Source organism: Oncorhynchus masou, unplaced genomic scaffold, assembly GCF_036934945.1.
Source record: "Oncorhynchus masou masou isolate Uvic2021 unplaced genomic scaffold, UVic_Omas_1.1 unplaced_scaffold_575, whole genome shotgun sequence".
NCBI classification, from domain to species: Eukaryota; Metazoa; Chordata; class Actinopteri; order Salmoniformes; family Salmonidae; genus Oncorhynchus; species Oncorhynchus masou.
In genome coordinates this window covers 327,107-349,783 of record NW_027012168.1, presented here as the reverse complement: position 1 = coordinate 349,783, position 22,677 = coordinate 327,107, and the positions used below count along the sequence as shown (strand labels likewise).

The 22,677-nt window shown below is 47.9% G+C and overlaps 1 protein-coding gene across 3 annotated transcripts in view; it reads left to right on the top strand.

Annotated features, from left to right (window-relative positions):
- LOC135536211 (adipocyte plasma membrane-associated protein-like) overlaps positions 1–22,435 on the top strand; it is a 36,974-nt gene extending 14,539 nt beyond the window's left edge. Inside the window, exons 5-9 of one of the 3 annotated variants that reach the window (XM_064962585.1) lie at positions 4,920–5,072; positions 16,272–16,387; positions 16,459–16,619; positions 16,870–17,065; positions 22,091–22,435. In XM_064962585.1, the coding sequence (XP_064818657.1) occupies positions 4,920–5,072; positions 16,272–16,387; positions 16,459–16,619; positions 16,870–17,065; positions 22,091–22,297 (833 nt within the window). In that variant the 3' untranslated portion in view covers positions 22,298–22,435. Of the gene's footprint in view, positions 1–4,919; positions 5,073–16,271; positions 16,388–16,458; positions 16,620–16,869; positions 17,066–17,784; positions 17,982–22,090 lie in introns of those variants that run through there. The other 2 variants (XM_064962584.1, XM_064962587.1) reach the window with 2 other exon arrangements.
- The last annotated feature ends 242 nt before the right edge of the window (positions 22,436–22,677 follow it).

Here is a 22,677-nt window from a genome sequence, read left to right as displayed (position 1 = left end):
CTCACGCTGAGCAGCACTCCCCCTACTGTATTACCTCACGCTGAGCAGCACTCCCCCTACTGTATTACCTCACGCTGAGCAGCACTCCCCCTACTGTATTACCTCACGCTGAGCAGCACTCCCCCTACTGTATTACCTCACGCTGAGCAGCACTCCCCCTACTGTATTACCTCACGCTGAGCAGCACTCCCCCTACTGTATTACCTCACGCTGAGCAGCACTCCCCCTACTGTATTACCTCACGCTGAGCAGCACTCCCTCTACTGTATTACCTCACGCTGAGCAGCACTCCCCCTACTGTATTACCTCACGCTGAGCAGCACTCCCCCTACTGTATTACCTCACGCTGAGCAGCACTCCCCCTACTGTATTACCTCACGCTGAGCAGCACTCCCCCTACTGTATTACCTCACGATGAGCAGCACTCCCCCTACTGTATTACCTCACGCTGAGCAGCACTCCCCCTACTGTATTACCTCACGCTGAGCAGCACTCCCCCTACTGTATTACCTCACGCTGAGCAGCACTCCCCCTACTGTATTACCTCACGCTGCACCTCCCCTACTGTATTACCTCACGCTGAGCACCAGTCCCTCTACTGTATTACCTCACGCAGCACTCCCCCTACTGTATTACCTCACGCTGAGCACCAGTCCCCCTACTGTATTACCTCACGCTGAGCAGCACTCCCCCTACTGTATTACCTCACGCTGAGCAGCACTCCCCCTACTGTATTACCTCACGCTGAGCAGCACTCCCTCTACTGTATTACCTCACGCTGAGCAGCACTCCCCCTACTGTATTACCTCACGCTGAGCAGCACTCCCCCTACTGTATTACCTCACGCTGAGCAGCACTCCCCCTACTGTATTACCTCACGCTGAGCAGCACTCCCCCTACTGTATTACCTCACGCTGAGCAGCACTCCCCCTACTGTATTACCTCACGCTGAGCAGCACTCCCCCTACTGTATTACCTCACGCTGAGCAGCACTCCCCCTACTGTATTACCTCACGCTGAGCAGCACTCCCCCTACTGTATTACCTCACGCTGCACCTCCCCCTACTGTATTACCTCACGCTGAGCACCAGTCCCTCTACTGTATTACCTCACGCAGCACTCCCCTACTGTATTACCTCACGCTGCACTTCCCCTACTGTATTACCTCACGCTGAGCACCAGTCCCCCTACTGTATTACCTCACGCTGAGCAGCACTCCCCCTACTGTATTACCTCACGCTGAGCAGCACTCCCCCTACTGTATTACCTCACGCTGAGCAGCACTCCCCCTACTGTATTACCTCACGCTGAGCAGCACTCCCCCTACTGTATTACCTCACGCTGAGCAGCACTCCCCTACTGTATTACCTCACGCTGAGCACCAGTCCCCCTACTGTATTACCTCACGCTGAGCAGCACTCCCCCTACTGTATTACCTCTCGCTGCACCTCCCCCTACTGTATTACCTCACGCTGAGCAGCACTCCCCTACTGTATTACCTCTCGCTGCACCTCCCCCTACTGTATTACCTCACGCTGAGCACCAGTCCCCCTACTGTATTACCTCACGCTGAGCAGCACTCCCCCTACTGTATTACCTCACGCTGAGCAGCACTCCCCCTACTGTATTACCTCACGCTGAGCAGCTCCTCCCTCTACTGTATTACCTCACGCTGAGCAGCACTCCCCCTACTGTATTACCTCACGCTGAGCAGCACTCCCCCTACTGTATTACCTCACGCTGAGCAGCACTCCCACTACTGTATTACCTCACGCTGAGCAGCACTCCTCTACTGTATTACCTCACGCTGAGCAGCACTCCCCTACTGTATTACCTCACGCTGAGCAGCACTCCCCCTACTGTATTACCTCACGCTGAGCAGCACTCCCCCTACTGTATTACCTCCCTCTACTGTATTACCTCACGCTGAGCAGCACTCCCCCTACTGTATTACCTCCCTCTACTGTATTACCTCACGCTGAGCAGCACTCCCTCTACTGTATTACCTCACGCTGAGCAGCACTCCCCCTACTGTATTACCTCACGCTGAGCAGCACTCCCCCTACTGTATTACCTCACGCTGAGCAGCACTCCCCCTACTGTATTACCTCACGCTGAGCAGCACTCCCCCTACTGTATTACCTCACGCTGAGCAGCACTCCCCCTACTGTATTACCTCACGCTGAGCAGCACTCCCCCTACTGTATTACCTCACGCTGCACTTCCCCTAGCTAACAGTTCTTCATGGCTTTCTGGCTAGCTCACAGTTCTTCATGGATACCTGACTAGCTAACAGTTCTTCGTGGCTATATGGCTAGCTCACAGTTCTTCATGTCTATCTGGCTAGCTCACAGTTCTTCCAGGCTATCTGGCTTGCTAACAATTCTTCGTGTCTATCTGGCTAGCTGACAGCAGTAGGAGTGTGGTCAGTAATTATAGCAGGCTTATTGATGTATGATTGAATCTGTCTGGGATCTACAGGGCTGTGTTCAGTTCAGTAGGTATGGAACAGGTGAGAAAACATTTAGAAAAGGGGAGGACCTGAATATTTCAGATGTTCTACTGGACCCGTGGTGTGGAACACTGACTCTTCTGTTGGGAAGTGTTTAGATGTGTGAACGTGTTCTGTTCAGATCTCTGTTGATGTGGCCGGCAGCCGATTGTCTTCCTCTGAGCTCTGGCCAAAAAGATGTTTGTGTGTGTGCCAGGTTGTGTGTGTGTGTGCCAGGTTGTGTGTGTGTGCCAGGTTGTGTGTGTGTGTGCCAGGTTGTGTGTGTGTGTGCCAGGTTGTGTGTGTGTGTGTGCCAGGTTGTGTGTGTTCCAGGTTGTGTGTGTGTGTGTCAGGTTGTGTGTGTCAGGTTGTGTGTGTGTCAGGTTGTGTTAGAGACCGTCTAGTAAATCTCTAGAAATCCTCTGATGTTGTTCCAGACTGGAGAGACCGAAAGAGGGCAGGACAGACTGTGATGTTATCTCTGTTGGTCCTCTAGGTAGCAGGACAGACTGTGATGTTATCTCTGTTGGTCCTCTCGGTAGCAGGACAGACTGTGATGTTATCTCTGTTGGTCCTCTAGGTAGCAGGACAGACTCTGATGTTACCTCTGTTGGTCCTCTCGGTAGCAGGACAGACTGTGATGTCATCTCTGTTGGTCCTCTCGGTAGCAGGACAGACTGTGATGTTATCTCTGTTGGTCCTCTAGGTAGCAGGACAGACTGTGATGTTATCTCTGTTGGTCCTCTAGGTAGCAGGACAGACTGTGATGTTATCTCTGTTGGTCCTCTAGGTAGCAGGACAGACTGTGATGTTATCTCTGTTGGTCCTCTAGGTAGCAGGACAGACTGTGATGTTATCTCTGTTGGTCCTCTAGGTAGCAGGACAGACTGTGATGTTATCTCTGTTGGTCCTCTAGGTAGCAGGACAGACTGTGATGTTATCTCTGTTGGTCCTCTAGGTAGCAGGACAGACTGTGATGTTATCTCTGTTGGTCCTCTCGGTGGCAGGACAGACTGTGATGTTATCTCTGTTGGTCCTCTAGGTAGCAGGACAGACTGTGATGTTATCTCTGTTGGTCCTCTAGGTAGCAGGACAGACTGTGATGTTATCTCTGTTGGTCCTCTAGGTAGCAGGACAGACTGTGATGTTATCTCTGTTGGTCCTCTAGGTAGCAGGACAGACTGTGATGTTATCTCTGTTGGTCCTCTAGGTAGCAGGACAGACTGTGATGTTATCTCTGTTGGTCCTCTAGGTAGCAGGGCAGACTGTGATGTTATCTCTGTTGGTCCTCTAGGTAGCAGGACAGACTGTGATGTTATCTCTGTTGGTCCTCTCGGTAGTAGGACAGACTGTGATGTTATCTCTGTTGGTCCTCTTGGTAGCAGGACAGACTGTGATGTTATCTCTGTTGGTCCTCTAGGTAGCAGGACAGACTGTGATGTTATCTCTGTTGGTCCTCTAGGTAGCAGGGCAGACTGTGATGTTATCTCTGTTGGTCCTCTAGGTAGCAGGGCAGACTGTGATGTTATCTCTGTTGGTCCTCTAGGTAGCAGGACAGACTGTGATGTTATCTCTGTTGGTCCTCTAGGTAGCAGGACAGACTGTGATGTTATCTCTGTTGGTCCTCTAGGTAGCAGGACAGACTGTGATGTTATCTCTGTTGGTCCTCTAGGTAGCAGGACAGACTGTGATGTTATCTCTGTTGGTCCTCTAGGTAGCAGGACAGACTGTGATGTTATCTCTGTTGGTCCTCTAGGTAGCAGGACAGACTGTGATGTTATCTCTGTTGGTCCTCTAGGTAGCAGGACAGACTGTGATGTTATCTCTGTTGGTCCTCTAGGTAGCAGGACAGACTGTGTTGTTATCTCTGTTGGTCCTCTAGGTAGCAGGACAGACTGTGTTGTTATCTCTGTTGGTCCTCTAGGTAGCAGGACAGACTGTGATGTTATCTCTGTTGGTCCTCTAGGTAGCAGGGCAGACTGTGATGTTATCTCTGTTGGTCCTCTAGGTAGCAGGGCAGACTGTGATGTTATCTCTGTTGGTCCTCTAGGTAGCAGGGCAGACTGTGATGTTATCTCTGTTGGTCCTCTAGGTAGCAGGGCAGACTGTGATGTTATCTCTGTTGGTCCTCTAGGTAGCAGGACAGACTGTGATGTTATCTCTGTTGGTCCTCTAGGTAGCAGGGCAGACTGTGATGTTATCTCTGTTGGTCCTCTAGGTAGCAGGACAGACTGTGATGTTATCTCTGTTGGTCCTCTAGGTAGCAGGACAGACTGTGATGTTATCTCTGTTGGTCCTCTAGGTAGCAGGACAGACTGTGATGTTATCTCTGTTGGTCCTCTCGGTAGCAGGACAGACTGTGATGTTATCTCTGTTGGTCCTCTCGGTAGCAGGACAGACTGTGATGTTATCTCTGTTGGTCCTCTAGGTAGCAGGACAGACTATGAGCCAGTCTGTGGTCGTCCTCATGGTGTGCGGTTGGACAGTGGTGGTCAGCTGATCGTAGCTGACTCCTACTTTGGGCTGTTTTCTGTTGACCCCCAGACTGGACACAAGACCCTGCTACTGGACAGCAAGACAGGTAACGTCCCCTATCCACAGACTGGACACAAGACCCTGCGACTGGACAGCAAACAAGGTCTGATCATTCACAGTCTAACCCCAAACCTTAACTCTGACTGGACAGCAGGTCTGACAGTCTAACCTTAACTCTGACTGGACAGCAAGTCTGACAGTCTAACCCCTAACCTTAACTCTGACTGGAAAGCAAGTCTGACAGTCTAACCCCTAACCTTAACTCTGACTGGACAGCAGGTCTGACAGTCTAAACCCTAACCTTAACTCTTACTGGACAGCAGGTCTGACAGTCTAACCTAAACTCTGACTGGACAGCAGGCCTGACAGTCTAACCGCTAACCTTAACTCTGACTGGACAGCAGGTCTGACAGTCTAACCCCTAACCTTAACTCTGATTGGACAACAGGTCTGACAGTCTAACCTTAACTCTGACTGGACAGCAGGTCTGACAGTCTAACCTTAACTCTTACTGGACAGCAGGTCTGACAGTCTAACCTTAACTCTTACTGGACAGCAGGTCGGACAGTCTAACCTTAACTCTGACTAGACAGCAGGTCTGACAGTCTAAACCCGAACCTTATCTAACATTAACTCTGACTAGACAGCATGTCTGACAGTCTAACATTAACTCTGACTGGACAGCAGGTCTGACAGTCTAACCCTGAACCTTAACTCTGACTGGACAGCAGGTCTGACAGTCTAACCCCTAACCTTAACTCTGACTGGACAGCAGGTCTGACAGTCTAACCCTAACCTTAACTCTGACTGGACAACAGGTCTGACAGTCTAACCTTAACTCTGACTGGACAGCAGGTCTGACAGTCTAACCCCTAACCTTAACTCTGACTGGACAGCAGGTCTGACAGTCTAACCTTAACTCTGACTGGATAGCAGGTCTGACAGTCTAACCCCAAACCTTAACTCTGACTGGACAGCAGGTCTGACAGTCTAACCTTAACTCTGACTGGACAGCAGGTCTGACAGTCTAACATTAACTCTGACTAGAAAGCATGTCTGACAGTCTAACATTAACTCTGACTAGACAGCAGGTCTGACAGTCTAACCCCGAACCTTAACTCGGATTGGACAACAGGTCTGACAGTCTAACCTTAACTCTGACTGGACAGCAGGTCTGACAGTCTAACCTTAACTCTGACTGGACAGCAGGTCTGACAGTCTAACCCCTAACCTTAACTCTGACTGGACAGCAGGTCTGACAGTCTAACCTTAACTCGGATTGGACAACAGGTCTGACAGTCTAACCTTAACTCTGACTGGACAGCAGGTCTGACAGTCTAACCCCTAACCTTAACTCTGACTGGACAGCAGGTCTGACAGTCTAACCTTAACTCTGACTGGACAGCAGGTCTGACAGTCTAACTCCTAACTTTAACTGACGAGACAGCAGGTCTGACAGTCTAACCCCTAACCTTAACTCTGACTGGACAACAGGTCTGACAGTCTAACCTTAACTCTGACTGGACAGCAGGTCTGACAGTCTAACCCTGAACCTTAACTCTGACTGGACAGCAGGTCTGACAGTCTAACCTTAACTCTGACTGGATAGCAGGTCTGACAGTCTAACCCCAAACCTTAACTCTGACTGGACAGCAGGTCTGACAGTCTAACCTTAACTCTGACTGGACAGCAGGTCTGACAGTCTAACATTAACTCTGACTAGACAGCATGTCTGACAGTCTAACCTTAACTCTGACTGGATAGCAGGTCTGACAGTCTAACCCCAAACCTTAACTCTGACTGGACAGCAGGTCTGACAGTCTAACCTTAACTCTGACTGGACAGCAGGTCTGACAGTCTAACCCTGAACCTTAACTCTGACTGGACAGCAGGTCTGACAGTCTAACCCCTAACCTTAACTCTGACTGGACAGCAGGTCTGACAGTCTAACCCTGAACCTTAACTCTGACTAGACAGCAGGTCTGACAGTCTAACCCCGAACCTTAACTCTGACTGGACAGCAGGTCTGACAGTCTAACCCCTAACCTTAACTCTGACTGGACAGCAGGTCTGACAGTCTAACCTTAACTCTGACTAGACAGCAGGTCTGACAGTCTAACCCCTAACCTTAACTCTGACTGGACAGCAGGTCTGACAGTCTAACCCTGAACCTTAACTCTGACTAGACAGCAGGTCTGACAGTCTAACCCCGAACCTTAACTCGGATTGGACAACAGGTCTGACAGTCTAACCTTAACTCTGACTGGACAGCAGGTCTGACAGTCTAACCCCTAACCTTAACTCTGACTGGACAGCAGGTCTGACAGTCTAACCTTAACTCTGACTAGACAGCAGGTCTGACAGTCTAACCCCGAACCTTAACTCGGATTGGACAACAGGTCTGACAGTCTAACCTTAACTCTGACTGGACAGCAGGTCTGACAGTCTAACCCCTAACCTTAACTCTGACTGGACAGCAGGTCTGACAGTCTAACCTTAACTCTGACTGGACAGCAGGTCTGACAGTCTAACTCCTAACTTTAACTGACGAGACAGCAGGTCTGACAGTCTAACCCCTAACCTTAACTCTGACTGGACAGCAGGTCTGACAGTCTAACCCCAAACCTTAACTCTGACTGGACAACAGGTCTGACAGTCTAACCTTAACTCTGACTGGATAGCAGGTCTGACAGTCTAACCCCAAACCTTAACTCTGACTGGACAGCAGGTCTGACAGTCTAACCTTAACTCTGACTGGATAGCAGGTCTGACAGTCTAACCCCAAACCTTAACTCTGACTGGACAGCAGGTCTGACAGTCTAACCTTAACTCTGACTGGACAGCAGGTCTGACAGTCTAACATTAACTCTGACTAGACAGCATGTCTGACAGTCTAACCTTAACTCTGACTGGATAGCAGGTCTGACAGTCTAACCCCAAACCTTAACTCTGACTGGACAGCAGGTCTGACAGTCTAACCTTAACTCGGATTGGACAACAGGTCTGACAGTCTAACCTTAACTCTGACTGGACAGCAGGTCTGACAGTCTAACCCTGAACCTTAACTCTGACTGGACAGCAGGTCTGACAGTCTAACCCCTAACCTTAACTCTGACTGGACAGCAGGTCTGACAGTCTAACCCTGAACCTTAACTCTGACTAGACAGCAGGTCTGACAGTCTAACCTTAACTCTGACTGGACAGCAGGTCTGACAGTCTAACATTAACTCTGACTAGACAGCATGTCTGACAGTCTAACATTAACTCTGACTAGACAGCAGGTCTGACAGTCTAACCCCAAACCTTAACTCGGATTGGACAGCAGGTCTGACAGTCTAACCTTAACTCTGACTGGACAGCAGGTCTGACAGTCTAACCCCTAACCTTAACTCTGACTGGACAGCAGGTCTGACAGTCTAACCCTGAACCTTAACTCTGACTAGACAGCAGGTCTGACAGTCTAACCCCGAACCTTAACTCGGATTGGACAACAGGTCTGACAGTCTAACCTTAACTCTGACTGGACAGCAGGTCTGACAGTCTAACCCCTAACCTTAACTCTGACTGGACAGCAGGTCTGACAGTCTAACCTTAACTCTGACTAGACAGCAGGTCTGACAGTCTAACCCCGAACCTTAACTCGGATTGGACAACAGGTCTGACAGTCTAACCTTAACTCTGACTGGACAGCAGGTCTGACAGTCTAACCCCTAACCTTAACTCTGACTGGACAGCAGGTCTGACAGTCTAACCCCTAACCTTAACTCGGATTGGACAACAGGTCTGACAGTCTAACCTTAACTCTGACTGGACAGCAGGTCTGACAGTCTAACCTTAACTCTGACTAGACAGCAGGTCTGACAGTCTAACCCCTAACCTTAACTCTGACTGGACAGCAGGTCTGACAGTCTAACCCTGAACCTTAACTCTGACTAGACAGCAGGTCTGACAGTCTAACCTTAACTCGGATTGGACAACAGGTCTGACAGTCTAACCTTAACTCTGACTGGACAGCAGGTCTGACAGTCTAACTCCTAACTTTAACTGACGAGACAGCAGGTCTGACAGTCTAACCCCTAACCTTAACTCTGACTGGACAGCAGGTCTGACAGTCTAACCCCAAACCTTAACTCTGACTGGACAACAGGTCTGACAGTCTAACCCTGAACCTTAACTCTGACTAGACAGCAGGTCTGACAGTCTAACATTAACTCTGACTAGACAGCATGTCTGACAGTCTAACATTAACTCTGACTGGACAGCAGGTCTGACAGTCTAACCCTGAACCTTAACTCTGACTGGACAGCAGGTCTGACAGTCTAACCCCTAACCTTAACTCTGACTGGACAGCAGGTCTGACAGTCTAACCCTGAACCTTAACTCTGACTAGACAGCAGGTCTGACAGTCTAACATTAACTCTGACTAGACAGCATGTCTGACAGTCTAACATTAACTCTGACTAGACAGCAGGTCTGACAGTCTAACCCCGAACCTTAACTCGGATTGGACAGCAGGTCTGACAGTCTAACCTTAACTCTGACTGGACAGCAGGTCTGACAGTCTAACCCTGAACCTTAACTCTGACTGGACAGCAGGTCTGACAGTCTAACCCCTAACCTTTACTCTGACTGGACAGCAGGTCTGACAGTCTAACCCTGAACCTTAACTCTGACTAGACAGCAGGTCTGACAGTCTAACCCCGAACCTTAACTCTGACTGGACAGCAGGTCTGACAGTCTAACCCCTAACCTTAACTCTGACTGGACAGCAGGTCTGACAGTCTAACCTTAACTCTGACTAGACAGCAGGTCTGACAGTCTAACCCCCTAACCTTAACTCTGACTGGACAGCAGGTCTGACAGTCTAACCCTGAACCTTAACTCTGACTAGACAGCAGGTCTGACAGTCTAACCTTAACTCGGATTGGACAACAGGTCTGACAGTCTAACCTTAACTCTGACTGGACAGCAGGTCTGACAGTCTAACCCTGAACCTTAACTCTGACTGGACAGCAGGTCTGACAGTCTAACCCCTAACCTTAACTCTGACTGGACAGCAGGTCTGACAGTCTAACCCTGAACCTTAACTCTGACTAGACAGCAGGTCTGACAGTCTAACCCCGAACCTTAACTCGGATTGGACAACAGGTCTGACAGTCTAACCTTAACTCTGACTGGACAGCAGGTCTGACAGTCTAACCCCTAACCTTAACTCTGACTGGACAGCAGGTCTGACAGTCTAACCTTAACTCTGACTAGACAGCAGGTCTGACAGTCTAACCCCGAACCTTAACTCGGATTGGACAACAGGTCTGACAGTCTAACCTTAACTCTGACTGGACAGCAGGTCTGACAGTCTAACCCCTAACCTTAACTCTGACGGGACAGCAGGTCTGACAGTCTAACCTTAACTCTGACTGGACAGCAGGTCTGACAGTCTAACTCCTAACTTTAACTGACGAGACAGCAGGTCTGACAGTCTAACCCCTAACCTTAACTCTGACTGGACAGCAGGTCTGACAGTCTAACCCCAAACCTTAACTCTGACTGGACAACAGGTCTGACAGTCTAACCTTAACTCTGACTGGATAGCAGGTCTGACAGTCTAACCCCAAACCTTAACTCTGACTGGACAGCAGGTCTGACAGTCTAACCTTAACTCTGACTGGACAGCAGGTCTGACAGTCTAACATTAACTCTGACTAGACAGCATGTCTGACAGTCTAACCTTAACTCTGACTGGATAGCAGGTCTGACAGTCTAACCCCTAACCTTAACTCTGACTGGACAGCAGGTCTGACAGTCTAACCTTAACTCTGACTGGACAGCAGGTCTGACAGTCTAACATTAACTCTGACTAGACAGCATGTCTGACAGTCTAACATTAACTCTGACTAGACAGCAGGTCTGACAGTCTAACCCCGAACCTTAACTCGGATTGGACAACAGGTCTGACAGTCTAACCTTAACTCTGACTGGACAGCAGGTCTGACAGTCTAACCCTGAACCTTAACTCTGACTGGACAGCAGGTCTGACAGTCTAACCCCTAACCTTAACTCTGACTGGACAGCAGGTCTGACAGTCTAACCCTGAACCTTAACTCTGACTAGACAGCAGGTCTGACAGTCTAACCTTAACTCTGACTGGACAGCAGGTCTGACAGTCTAACATTAACTCTGACTAGACAGCATGTCTGACAGTCTAACATTAACTCTGACTAGACAGCAGGTCTGACAGTCTAACCCCGAACCTTAACTCGGATTGGACAGCAGGTCTGACAGTCTAACCTTAACTCTGACTGGACAGCAGGTCTGACAGTCTAACCCTGAACCTTAACTCTGACTGGACAGCAGGTCTGACAGTCTAACCCCTAACCTTAACTCTGACTGGACAGCAGGTCTGACAGTCTAACCCTGAACCTTAACTCTGACTAGACAGCAGGTCTGACAGTCTAACCCCGAACCTTAACTCGGATTGTACAACAGGTCTGACAGTCTAACCTTAACTCTGACTGGACAGCAGGTCTGACAGTCTAACCCCTAACCTTAACTCTGACTGGACAGCAGGTCTGACAGTCTAACCTTAACTCTGACTAGACAGCAGGTCTGACAGTCTAACCCCGAACCTTAACTCTGACTGGACAGCAGGTCTGACAGTCTAACCCCTAACCTTAACTCTGACTGGACAGCAGGTCTGACAGTCTAACCTTAACTCTGACTGGACAGCAGGTCTGACAGTCTAACTCCTAACTTTAACTGACGAGACAGCAGGTCTGACAGTCTAACCTTAACTCTGACTGGACAGCAGGTCTGACAGTCTAACCCCTAACCTTAACTCTGACTGGACAGCAGGTCTGACAGTCTAACCTTAACTCTGACTGGACAGCACGGTCTGACAGTCTAACTCCTAACTTTAACTGACGAGACAGCAGGTCTGACAGTCTAACCTTAACTCTGACTGGACAGCAGGTCTGACAGTCTAACCCCTAACCTTAACTCTGACTGGACAGCAGGTCTGACAGTCTAACTCCTAACTTTAACTGACGAGACAGCAGGTCTGACAGTCTAACCCCTAACCTTAACTCTGACTGGACAACAGGTCTGACAGTCTAACCTTAACTCTGACTGGACAGCAGGTCTGACAGTCTAACCCTGAACCTTAACTCTGACTAGACAGCAGGTCTGACAGTCTAACCTTAACTCTGACTGGACAGCAGGTCTGACAGTCTAACCCTGAACCTTAACTCTGACTGGACAACAGGTCTGACAGTCTAACCTTAACTCTGACTGGACAGCAGGTCTGACAGTCTAACCCTGAACCTTAACTCTGACTAGACAGCAGGTCTGACAGTCTAACCCCTAACCTTAACTCTGACTGGACAACAGGTCTGACAGTCTAACCTTAACTCTGACTGGACAGCAGGTCTGACAGTCTAACCCCTAACCTTAACTCTGACTAGACAGCAGGTCTGACAGTCTAACCTTAACTCTGACTGGACAGCAGGTCTGACAGTCTAACCCCGAACCTTAACTCTGACTGGACAGCAGGTCTGACAGTCTAACCCCTAACCTTAACTCTGACTGGACAGCAGGTCTGACAGTCTAACCTTAACTCTGACTGGACAGCAGGTCTGACAGTCTAACCCCTAACCTTAACTCTGACTGGACAGCAGGTCTGACAGTCTAACCTTAACTCTGACTGGATAGCAGGTCTGACAGTCTAACCTTAACTCTGACTGGACAGCAGGTCTGACAGTCTAACCCCTAACCTTAACTCTGACTAGACAGCAGGTCTGACAGTCTAACCTTAACTCTGACTGGACAGCAGGTCTGACAGTCTAACCCCTAACCTTAACTCTGACTAGACAGCAGGTCTGACAGTCTAACCCCGAACCTTAACTCTGATTGGACAGCAGGTCTGACAGTCTAACCTAAACTCTGACTAGACAGCAGGTCTGACAGTCTAACCCCTAACCTTAACTCTGACTGGACAGCAGGTCTGACAGTCTAACCTTAACTCTGACTGGACAGCAGGTCTGACAGTCTAACATTAACTCTGACTAGACAGCATGTCTGACAGTCTAACATTAACTCTGACTAGACAGCAGGTCTGACAGTCTAACCCCGAACCTTAACTCGGATTGGACAACAGGTCTGACAGTCTAACCTTAACTCTGACTGGACAGCAGGTCTGACAGTCTAACCCTGAACCTTAACTCTGACTGGACAGCAGGTCTGACAGTCTAACCCCTAACCTTAACTCTGACTGGACAGCAGGTCTGACAGTCTAACCCTGAACCTTAACTCTGACTAGACAGCAGGTCTGACAGTCTAACCTTAACTCTGACTGGACAGCAGGTCTGACAGTCTAACATTAACTCTGACTAGACAGCATGTCTGACAGTCTAACATTAACTCTGACTAGACAGCAGGTCTGACAGTCTAACCCCGAACCTTAACTCGGATTGGACAGCAGGTCTGACAGTCTAACCTTAACTCTGACTGGACAGCAGGTCTGACAGTCTAACCCTGAACCTTAACTCTGACTGGACAGCAGGTCTGACAGTCTAACCCCTAACCTTAACTCTGACTGGACAGCAGGTCTGACAGTCTAACCCTGAACCTTAACTCTGACTAGACAGCAGGTCTGACAGTCTAACCCCGAACCTTAACTCGGATTGGACAACAGGTCTGACAGTCTAACCTTAACTCTGACTGGACAGCAGGTCTGACAGTCTAACCCCTAACCTTAACTCTGACTGGACAGCAGGTCTGACAGTCTAACCTTAACTCTGACTAGACAGCAGGTCTGACAGTCTAACCCCGAACCTTAACTCTGACTGGACAGCAGGTCTGACAGTCTAACCCCTAACCTTAACTCTGACTGGACAGCAGGTCTGACAGTCTAACCTTAACTCTGACTGGACAGCAGGTCTGACAGTCTAACTCCTAACTTTAACTGACGAGACAGCAGGTCTGACAGTCTAACCTTAACTCTGACTGGACAGCAGGTCTGACAGTCTAACCCTAACCTTAACTCTGACTGGACAGCAGGTCTGACAGTCTAACCTTAACTCTGACTGGACAGCACGGTCTGACAGTCTAACTCCTAACTTTAACTGACGAGACAGCAGGTCTGACAGTCTAACCTTAACTCTGACTGGACAGCAGGTCTGACAGTCTAACCCCTAACCTTAACTCTGACTGGACAGCAGGTCTGACAGTCTAACCTTAACTCTGACTGGACAGCAGGTCTGACAGTCTAACTCCTAACTTTAACTGACGAGACAGCAGGTCTGACAGTCTAACCCCTAACCTTAACTCTGACTGGACAGCAGGTCTGACAGTCTAACCCCAAACCTTAACTCTGACTGGACAACAGGTCTGACAGTCTAACCTTAACTCTGACTGGACAGCAGGTCTGACAGTCTAACCCTGAACCTTAACTCTGACTAGACAGCAGGTCTGACAGTCTAACCCCTAACCTTAACTCTGACTGGACAACAGGTCTGACAGTCTAACCTTAACTCTGACTGGACAGCAGGTCTGACAGTCTAACCCCTAACCTTAACTCTGACTAGACAGCAGGTCTGACAGTCTAACCTTAACTCTGACTGGACAGCAGGTCTGACAGTCTAACCCCGAACCTTAACTCTGACTGGACAGCAGGTCTGACAGTCTAACCCTAACCTTAACTCTGACTGGACAGCAGGTCTGACAGTCTAACCTTAACTCTGACTGGACAGCAGGTCTGACAGTCTAACCCCTAACCTTAACTCTGACTGGACAGCAGGTCTGACAGTCTAACCTTAACTCTGACTGGATAGCAGGTCTGACAGTCTAACCTTAACTCTGACTGGACAGCAGGTCTGACAGTCTAACCCCTAACCTTAACTCTGACTAGACAGCAGGTCTGACAGTCTAACCTTAACTCTGACTGGACAGCAGGTCTGACAGTCTAACCCCTAACCTTAACTCTGACTAGACAGCAGGTCTGACAGTCTAACCCCGAACCTTAACTCTGATTGGACAGCAGGTCTGACAGTCTAACCTAAACTCTGACTAGACAGCAGGTCTGACAGTCTAACCCCTAACCTTAACTCTGACTGGATAGCAGGTCTGACAGTCTAACCCCAAACCTTAACTCTGATTGGACAGCAGGTCTGACAGTCTAACCTTAACTCTGACTAGACAGCAGGTTTGTTTTAAGATGGTCATAACAGGGATTATTTAGCTATTTGAAATGTAATTTTAGGACCTTTAAGGTATAAATATATACATATAAACATACACTGGGGAGAACAAGCATTTGACACCATGCCGATGTTGCAGGTTTTCCTACTTACAAAGCATGTAGAGGTCTGTAATTTTTATCATAGGTACACTTCAACTGTGAGAGACGGAATCAAAAATCCAGAAAATCACATTGTATGATTTTTAAGTAATGTCTCCAAGAACACAGTGGCCTCCATCATTCTTAAATGGAAGAAGTTTGGAACCGCCAAGACTCCTCCTAGAGCTGGCCGCCCGGCCAAACTGAGCAATCGGGACAAGGGCCTTGGTCAGAGAGGTGACTGAGAACCCACTGGTCACTCTGACAGAGCTCCAGAGCTCCTTTGAGGAGATGGGATAACCTTCCAGAAGGACAACCATTCCTGCAGCACTAAACCAATCAGGCCTTATGGAGTTTGCAAAAAGGCACCTAAAGGACTCTCAGACCATGAGAAACAAGATGAAACCAAGATTGAACTCTTTGGCCTGAATGCCAAGCGTCACATCTGGAGGAAACCTGGCACAATCCCTACGGTGAAGCGTGGTGGTGGCAGTGTCATGCTTGTGGGGATGGTTTTCAGTGGCAGGGACATGAAGACTAGTCAGGATCGAGGGAAAGTACAGAATGGAGCATATCTCTGGAGAGACCTGAAAATAGCTGTGCAGCGACACTCCCCATCCAACCTGACAGCGCTGGAGAGGATCTGCAGAGAAGAATGGGAGATCCTAAATGTGATATTTCCATATTTTATTTGTAGTAAATTATCAAAAATGTTTTTGCTTTGTCATTATGGGTTATTGTGATGTCATTATGGGTTGTTGTGGTGTCATTATGGGGCATTGTGTGTTGATTGAGTGGATTTAAAAAATACATATATATTTTATAATAAGGCTATAAAGCAACAAAATGTGGTAAAAGTCTTGTGAGGCTAATGTACATCCAGTTAACTAATGTAATATCTTTGTGCTCTAGGAGCTGACGGGGTTCCGTTTGCGTTCCTGAACGGCTTGGAGATCTCCTCTCAGACTGGGATCATTTACTTTACGGACTCCTCCTCTCGCTGGGGACGACGACACGTCAAACTAGAGGTCTGTTGCTCTGTACTCCTACAAATCACCCTTCTTTATACGCTCTATAACCCCTGACTTCTAACGTCTAGGTGATAGAGACCAACGCTCTGGGTCGTCTCCTGACCTTTGACCCCTTGTCAGGACGTGTGGGTGTCCTACTGGATGGTCTCTACATGCCCAATGGCATCGCCCTGTCACCTGACGAGAGCTTCCTGCTGCTAGCCGAGACCAGCATCGGGTGTATCCTCAGGTACACACACACAAACGGAGGACAATGTTTTCCATAGTAACTGTCCTTCCTGTGTTTTCCTTTTAACATGTAAATATCATTGTGTTATCAGAGGTGGCTGATCAGCAGGACAGAGGAACCCTCACAGTACAGAAAGGCCTTTTTGTCATAGAACAATCATTGTCCTCCCTCCCTCCCTCCCTCCAGATACTGGCTGAAAGGCCTTTTGTTTGAATGACTCATGGTTCCTTTTCTCTCTCTACCTCTGTAGGTACTGGCTGAAAGGCCCCAAGGCTGGCACCAAGGAGGTCATCATAAACAATATGCCCGGTTACCCTGACAACATCCGCCTTAGCGACCGTGGAACCTTCCTGGTTGGCCTAACGACCACACGCTTCAGGAAGCTCATGCCTCCATTCCTCGACCTGATTGGTCCGTACCCAGCGGTCAAACGCTTTCTGGCTAAGGTTAGTTTCACCATCATCATCAATGTGTTGTAGACCAGGCCTTTGTGTTGTAGACCTCTCTCCCAGGCCTCTGTGTGGTAGACCTCTCTCCCAGGCCCCTCCCTGTGTTGTAGACCTCTCTCCCAGGCCCCTCCCTGTGTGGTAGACCTCTCTCCCAGGCCCCTCCCTGTGTGGTAGACCTCTCTCCCAGGCCCCTCCCTGTGTGGTAGACCTCTCTCCCAGGCCCCTGTGTGGTAGACCTCTCTCCCAGGCCCCTGTGTGGTAGACCTCTCTCCCAGGCCCCTGTGTGGTAGATCTCTCTCCCAGGCCCCTGTGTGGTAGACCTCTCTCCCAGGCCCCTGTGTGGTAGACCTCTCCCCAGGCCCCTGTGTGGTAGACCTCTCTCCCAGGCCCCTGTGTGGTAGACCTCTCTCCCAGGCCCCTGTGTGGTAGACCTCTCTCCCAGGCCCCTGTGTGGTAGACCTCTCTCCCAGGCCCCTGTGTGGTAGACCTCACTCCCAGGCCCCTGTGTGGTAGACCTCTCTCCCAGGCCCCTGTGTTGTAGACCTCTCTCCCAGGCCCCTGTGTTGTTGACCTCTCTCCCATGTCCCTGTGTGGTAGACCTCTCTCCCAGGCCTCTGTGTTGTAGACCTCTCTCCCAGGCCCCTGTGTGGTAGACCTCTCTCCCAGGCCCCTGTGTGGTAGACCTCTCTCCCAGGCCTCTGTGTTCTTTGTTCCAGGCTGCAGTGAGACTAGAGAGAGTAATCTGAGAGGACAGAGAGCCTCCATCAAGAGATGATTCAGACAGCAACATGATACAGTGCCTTGTTAAAGTATTCACCCCCTTGGCGTTTTTCCTATGTTGTTACATACAACCTGTAATTTAAATAGATTTGGATTTGGATTGCATGTAATGGACCTACACAAATTAGTTCAAATCGGTGAAGTGAAATTTAAATAACTTCAATAAATTCAAAAGAAATTCAAAAGGAAAAGTGGTGTGTGCATATGTATTCAGCCCCTTCGCTATGAAGCCCCTACATAAGATCTGGTGCAACCAATTACCTTCAGAAGTCACATCATTAGTTCAATAAAGTCCACCTGTGTGCAATCGAAGTGTCACATGATCTACGTATATACAGATCAGGGTTGGATTATAAAAAAATATCAGAAACTTTTAACATCCCACAGAGCTCCATTAAATCCATTATAAAAAATGGAAAGAATATGGCAACACAACAAACCTGCCAAGAGAGGGCAGACCAAAGATAACCCTGAAGGAGCTGCAAAGCTCTACAGCAGAGATGGGAGTATCTGTCCATAGGAAAACTTTAAGCCATACACTCCACAGAGCTGGGATTTACAGAAGAGTGGCCAGAAAAAAAGCCATTGCTTCAAGAAAAAATAAGCAAATATGTTTGGTGTTCGCCAAAGGGCATGTGGGAGACTCCCCAAACATATGGAAGAAGGTACTCTGGTTAGATGAGACTAAAATGTAGCTTTTTGGCCATCAAGGAAAACGCTATGCCTGGCGCAATCCCAATCCCAAGATAAATACAATAGATAATTCAGACAGCAACATGGTGTTCTAGAGGAAATAAATACAAGAGATAATTCAGACAGCAACATGGTGTTCTAGAGGAGATAAATACAAGACATAATTCAGACAGCAACATGGTGTTCTAGAGGAGATAAATACAAGACATAATTCAGACAGCAACATGGTGTTCTAGAGGAGATAAATACAATACATAATTCAGACAGCAACATGGTGTTCTAGAGGAGATAAATACAAGACATAATTCAGACAGCAACATGGTGTTCTAGTAGAGAAAAATACAAGAGATAATTCAGACAGCAACATGGTGTTCTAGTAGAGAAAAATACAAGAGATAATTCAGACAGCAACATGGTGTTCTAGAGGAGATAAATACAAGACATAATTCAGACAGCAACATGGTGTTCTAGTAGAGAAAATACAATAGATAATTCAGACAGCAACATGGTGTTCTAGTAGAGATAAATACAAGAGATAATTCAGACAGCAACATGGTGTTCTAGTAGAGATAAATACAAGAGATAATTCAGACAGCAACATGGTGTTCTAGAGGAGATAAATACAAGAGAGAATTCAGACAGCAACATGGTGTTCTAGTAGAGATAAATACAAGAGATAATTCAGACAGCAACATGGTGTTCTAGTAGAGATAAATACAAGACATAATTCAGACAGCAACACAGTGTTCTAGAGGAGGTAAATACAAGAGATAATTCAGACAGCAACATGATACAGTGCCTTGTTAAAGTATTCACCCCCTTGGCGTTTTTCCTATGTTCTAGAGGAGATAAATACAAGAGATAATTCAGACAGCAACATGGTGTTCTCGAGGAGAAAAATACAAGAGATAATTCAGACAGCAACATGGTGTTCTAGAGGAGATAAATACAAGACATAATTCAGACAGCAACATGGTGTTCTCGAGGAGAAAAATACAAGAGATAATTCAGACAGCAACATGGTGTTCTCGAGGAGATAAATACAAGACATAATTCAGACAGCAACATGGTGTTCTAGAGGAGATAAATACAAGACATAATTCAGACAGCAACATGGTGTTCTAGAGGAGATAAATACAAGACATAATTCAGACAGCAACATGGTGTTCTAGTAGAGAAAATACAATAGATAATTCAGACAGCAACATGGTGTTCTAGTAGAGATAAATACAAGAGATAATTCAGACAGCAACATGGTGTTCTAGAGGAGATAAATACAATAGATAATTCAGACAGCAACATGGTGTTCTAGAGGAGATAAATACAAGAGAGAATTCAGACAGCAACATGGTGTTCTAGAGGAGATAAATACAAGAGAGAATTCAGACAGCAACATGGTGTTCTAGTAGAGATAAATACAAGACATAATTCAGACAGCAACATTGTGTTCTAGAGGAGAAAAATACAAGAGATAATTCAGACAGCAACATGGTGTTCTAGAGGAGATAAATACAATAGATAATTCAGACAGCAACATGGTGTTCTAGAGGAGATAATGTATGTAAACAGTACTGTTCTGGAATGTACGATGCTATAGTAATATTATAGTACAGTGGTATAATACTAATAGTAAAGTCTGTACACTTTGTGTTCTGGTGGATGTTTCCAGGAATATACACTTAGTGGACAAAACATTAAGAACACCTGCTCTTTCCATGACATAGACTGACCAGGTGAATCCAGGTGAAAGCTATGATCCCTTTTTATTTATTTCACCTTTATTTAACCAGGTAGGCTAGTTGAAAACAAGTTCTCATTTGCAACTGCGACCTGGCCAAGATAAAGCATAGCAGTGTGAACAGACAACACAGAGTTACACATGGAGCAAACAATTAACACGTCAATAACACAGTAGGAAAAAAAGAGAGTCTATATACATTGTGTGCAAAAGGCATGAGGAGGTAGGCGGATAATTACAATTTAGCAGATTAACACTGGAGTGATAAATGATCAGATGGTCATGTACAGGTAGAGATATTGGTGTGCAAAAGAGCAGAAAAGTAAATAAATAAAAACAGTGTGGGGATGAGGTAGGTGAAAATGGGTGGGTTATTTACCGATATACTATGTACAGCTGCAGCGATCAGTTAGCTGCTCAGATAGCAGATGTTTGAAGTTGGTGAGGGAGATAAAAGTCTCCAACTTCAGCGATTTTTGCAATTCGTTCCAGTCACAGGCAGCAGAGAACTGGAACGAAAGGCGGCCAAATTAGGTATTGGCTTTAGGGATGATCAGTGAGATACACCTGCTGGAGCGCGTGCTACGGGTGGGTGTTGCCATCGTGACCAGTGAACTGAGATAAGGCGGAGCTTTACCTAGCATGGACTTGTATAAGGTGCTTTAGTGACAAAACGGATGGCACTGTGATAAACTGCATCCAGTTTGCTGAGTAGATTGTTGGAAGCTATTTTGTAGATGATATCGCCGAAGTCGAGGATCGGTAGGATAGTCAGTTTTACTAGTGTAAGTTTGGCGGCGTGAGTGAAGGAGGCTTTGTTGCGGAATAGAAAGCCGACTCTAGATTTGATTTTAGATTGGAGATGTTTGATAGGAGTCTGGAAGGAGAGTTTACAGTCTAGCCAGACACCTAGGTACTTATAGATGTCCACATATTCTAGGTCGGAACCATCCAGGGTGGTGATGCTAGTCGGGCGTGCGGGTGCAGGCAGCGAACGGTTGAAAAGCATGCATTTGGTTTTACTAGCGTTTAAGAGCAGTTGGAGGCCACGGAAGGAGTGTTGTATGGCATTGAAGCTTGTTTGGAGGTTAGATAGCACAGTGTCCAAAGAAGGGCCAGAAGTATACAGAATGGTGTCGTCTGCGTAGAGGTGGATCAGGGAATCGCCCACAGCAAGAGCAACATCATTGATATATACAGAGAAGAGAGTCGGTCCAAGAATTGAACCCTGTGGCACCCCCATAGAGACTGCCTGAGGACCGGACAGCATGCCCTCCGATTTGACACACTGAACTCTGTCTGCAAAGTAGTTAATGATGTCACCTGTTAAATCCACTTCAATCAGTGTAGATGAAGGGGAGGAGACGGGTTGAAGAAGGATTTTTAAGCCTTGAGACATGGATTGTGTATGTGTGCCATTCAGAGGGTGAATGGCAGAGGCAAGAGATTTAAGTGCCTCTGAACGGGTTATGATAGTAGGTGCCAGGCGCACCGGTTTGTGTCAGGAACTGCAACGCTGCTGGGTTTTACACTCAACAGTTTCCTGTGTGTATCAAGAATGGTCCACCACCCAAAGGACGTCCAGCCAACTTGACACAACTGTGGGAAGCATTGGAGTCAACATGGGCCAGCATCCCTGTGGAACTCTTGACACCTTGTGGAGTCCACGACCCAATGAATTGAGGCTGTTCTGAGGGCTAAAGGGGAGGAGCAACTCAATATTAGGAAGGTGTTCTTAATGTTTTGTCCAGTGTCTTTCTATGATAAAATGACATATTAAAGCCTGGAGCCTGTGTTCTGTTTTCTTCCAGGTGGTTCCTCTGAGCTGGTACAACATGCTGTTGCCTAGATACGGCCTAGTGTTGGAGTTGGACGGGGAAGGGGAGGTGCTGGGGAGTCTCCATGACCCTACAGGCAGCCTGACCTGGGCCGTCAGCGACGTGTTCTCCCACCAGGGGAGAATCTACCTGGGTAGCAGCGACCTGCCCTTCCTTCCTGTCCTGGAGGACTGGAGCTAACCACTAACTTCTGCTGCAGGCCTCTCATACAGCAGGGTAGCCTAGTGGTTAGAGCGTAGAGGGGGCAGGGTAGCCTAGTGGTTAGAGCGTTGGACTAGTAATGGAAAGGTTGGGGGGGGGAGTTAACTGACTGTGACGTGTCCAGAGACTGTAGCAGGCCTCTCATACTAGGCCTGGGGGGCTGGGGGGAGGGGGAAGTTAACTGACTGAGGTGTCCAGAGACTGTAGCAGGCCTCTCATACTAGGCCTGGGGGGCTGGGGGAGGGGGAAGTTAACTGACTGAGGTGTCCAGAGACTGTGAGGTGTCCAGAGACTGGAGCAGAGACACTCTGGTTCTGGCTCTACTGCCAATCACAACCAGGTATCCTTTTCACTCCATA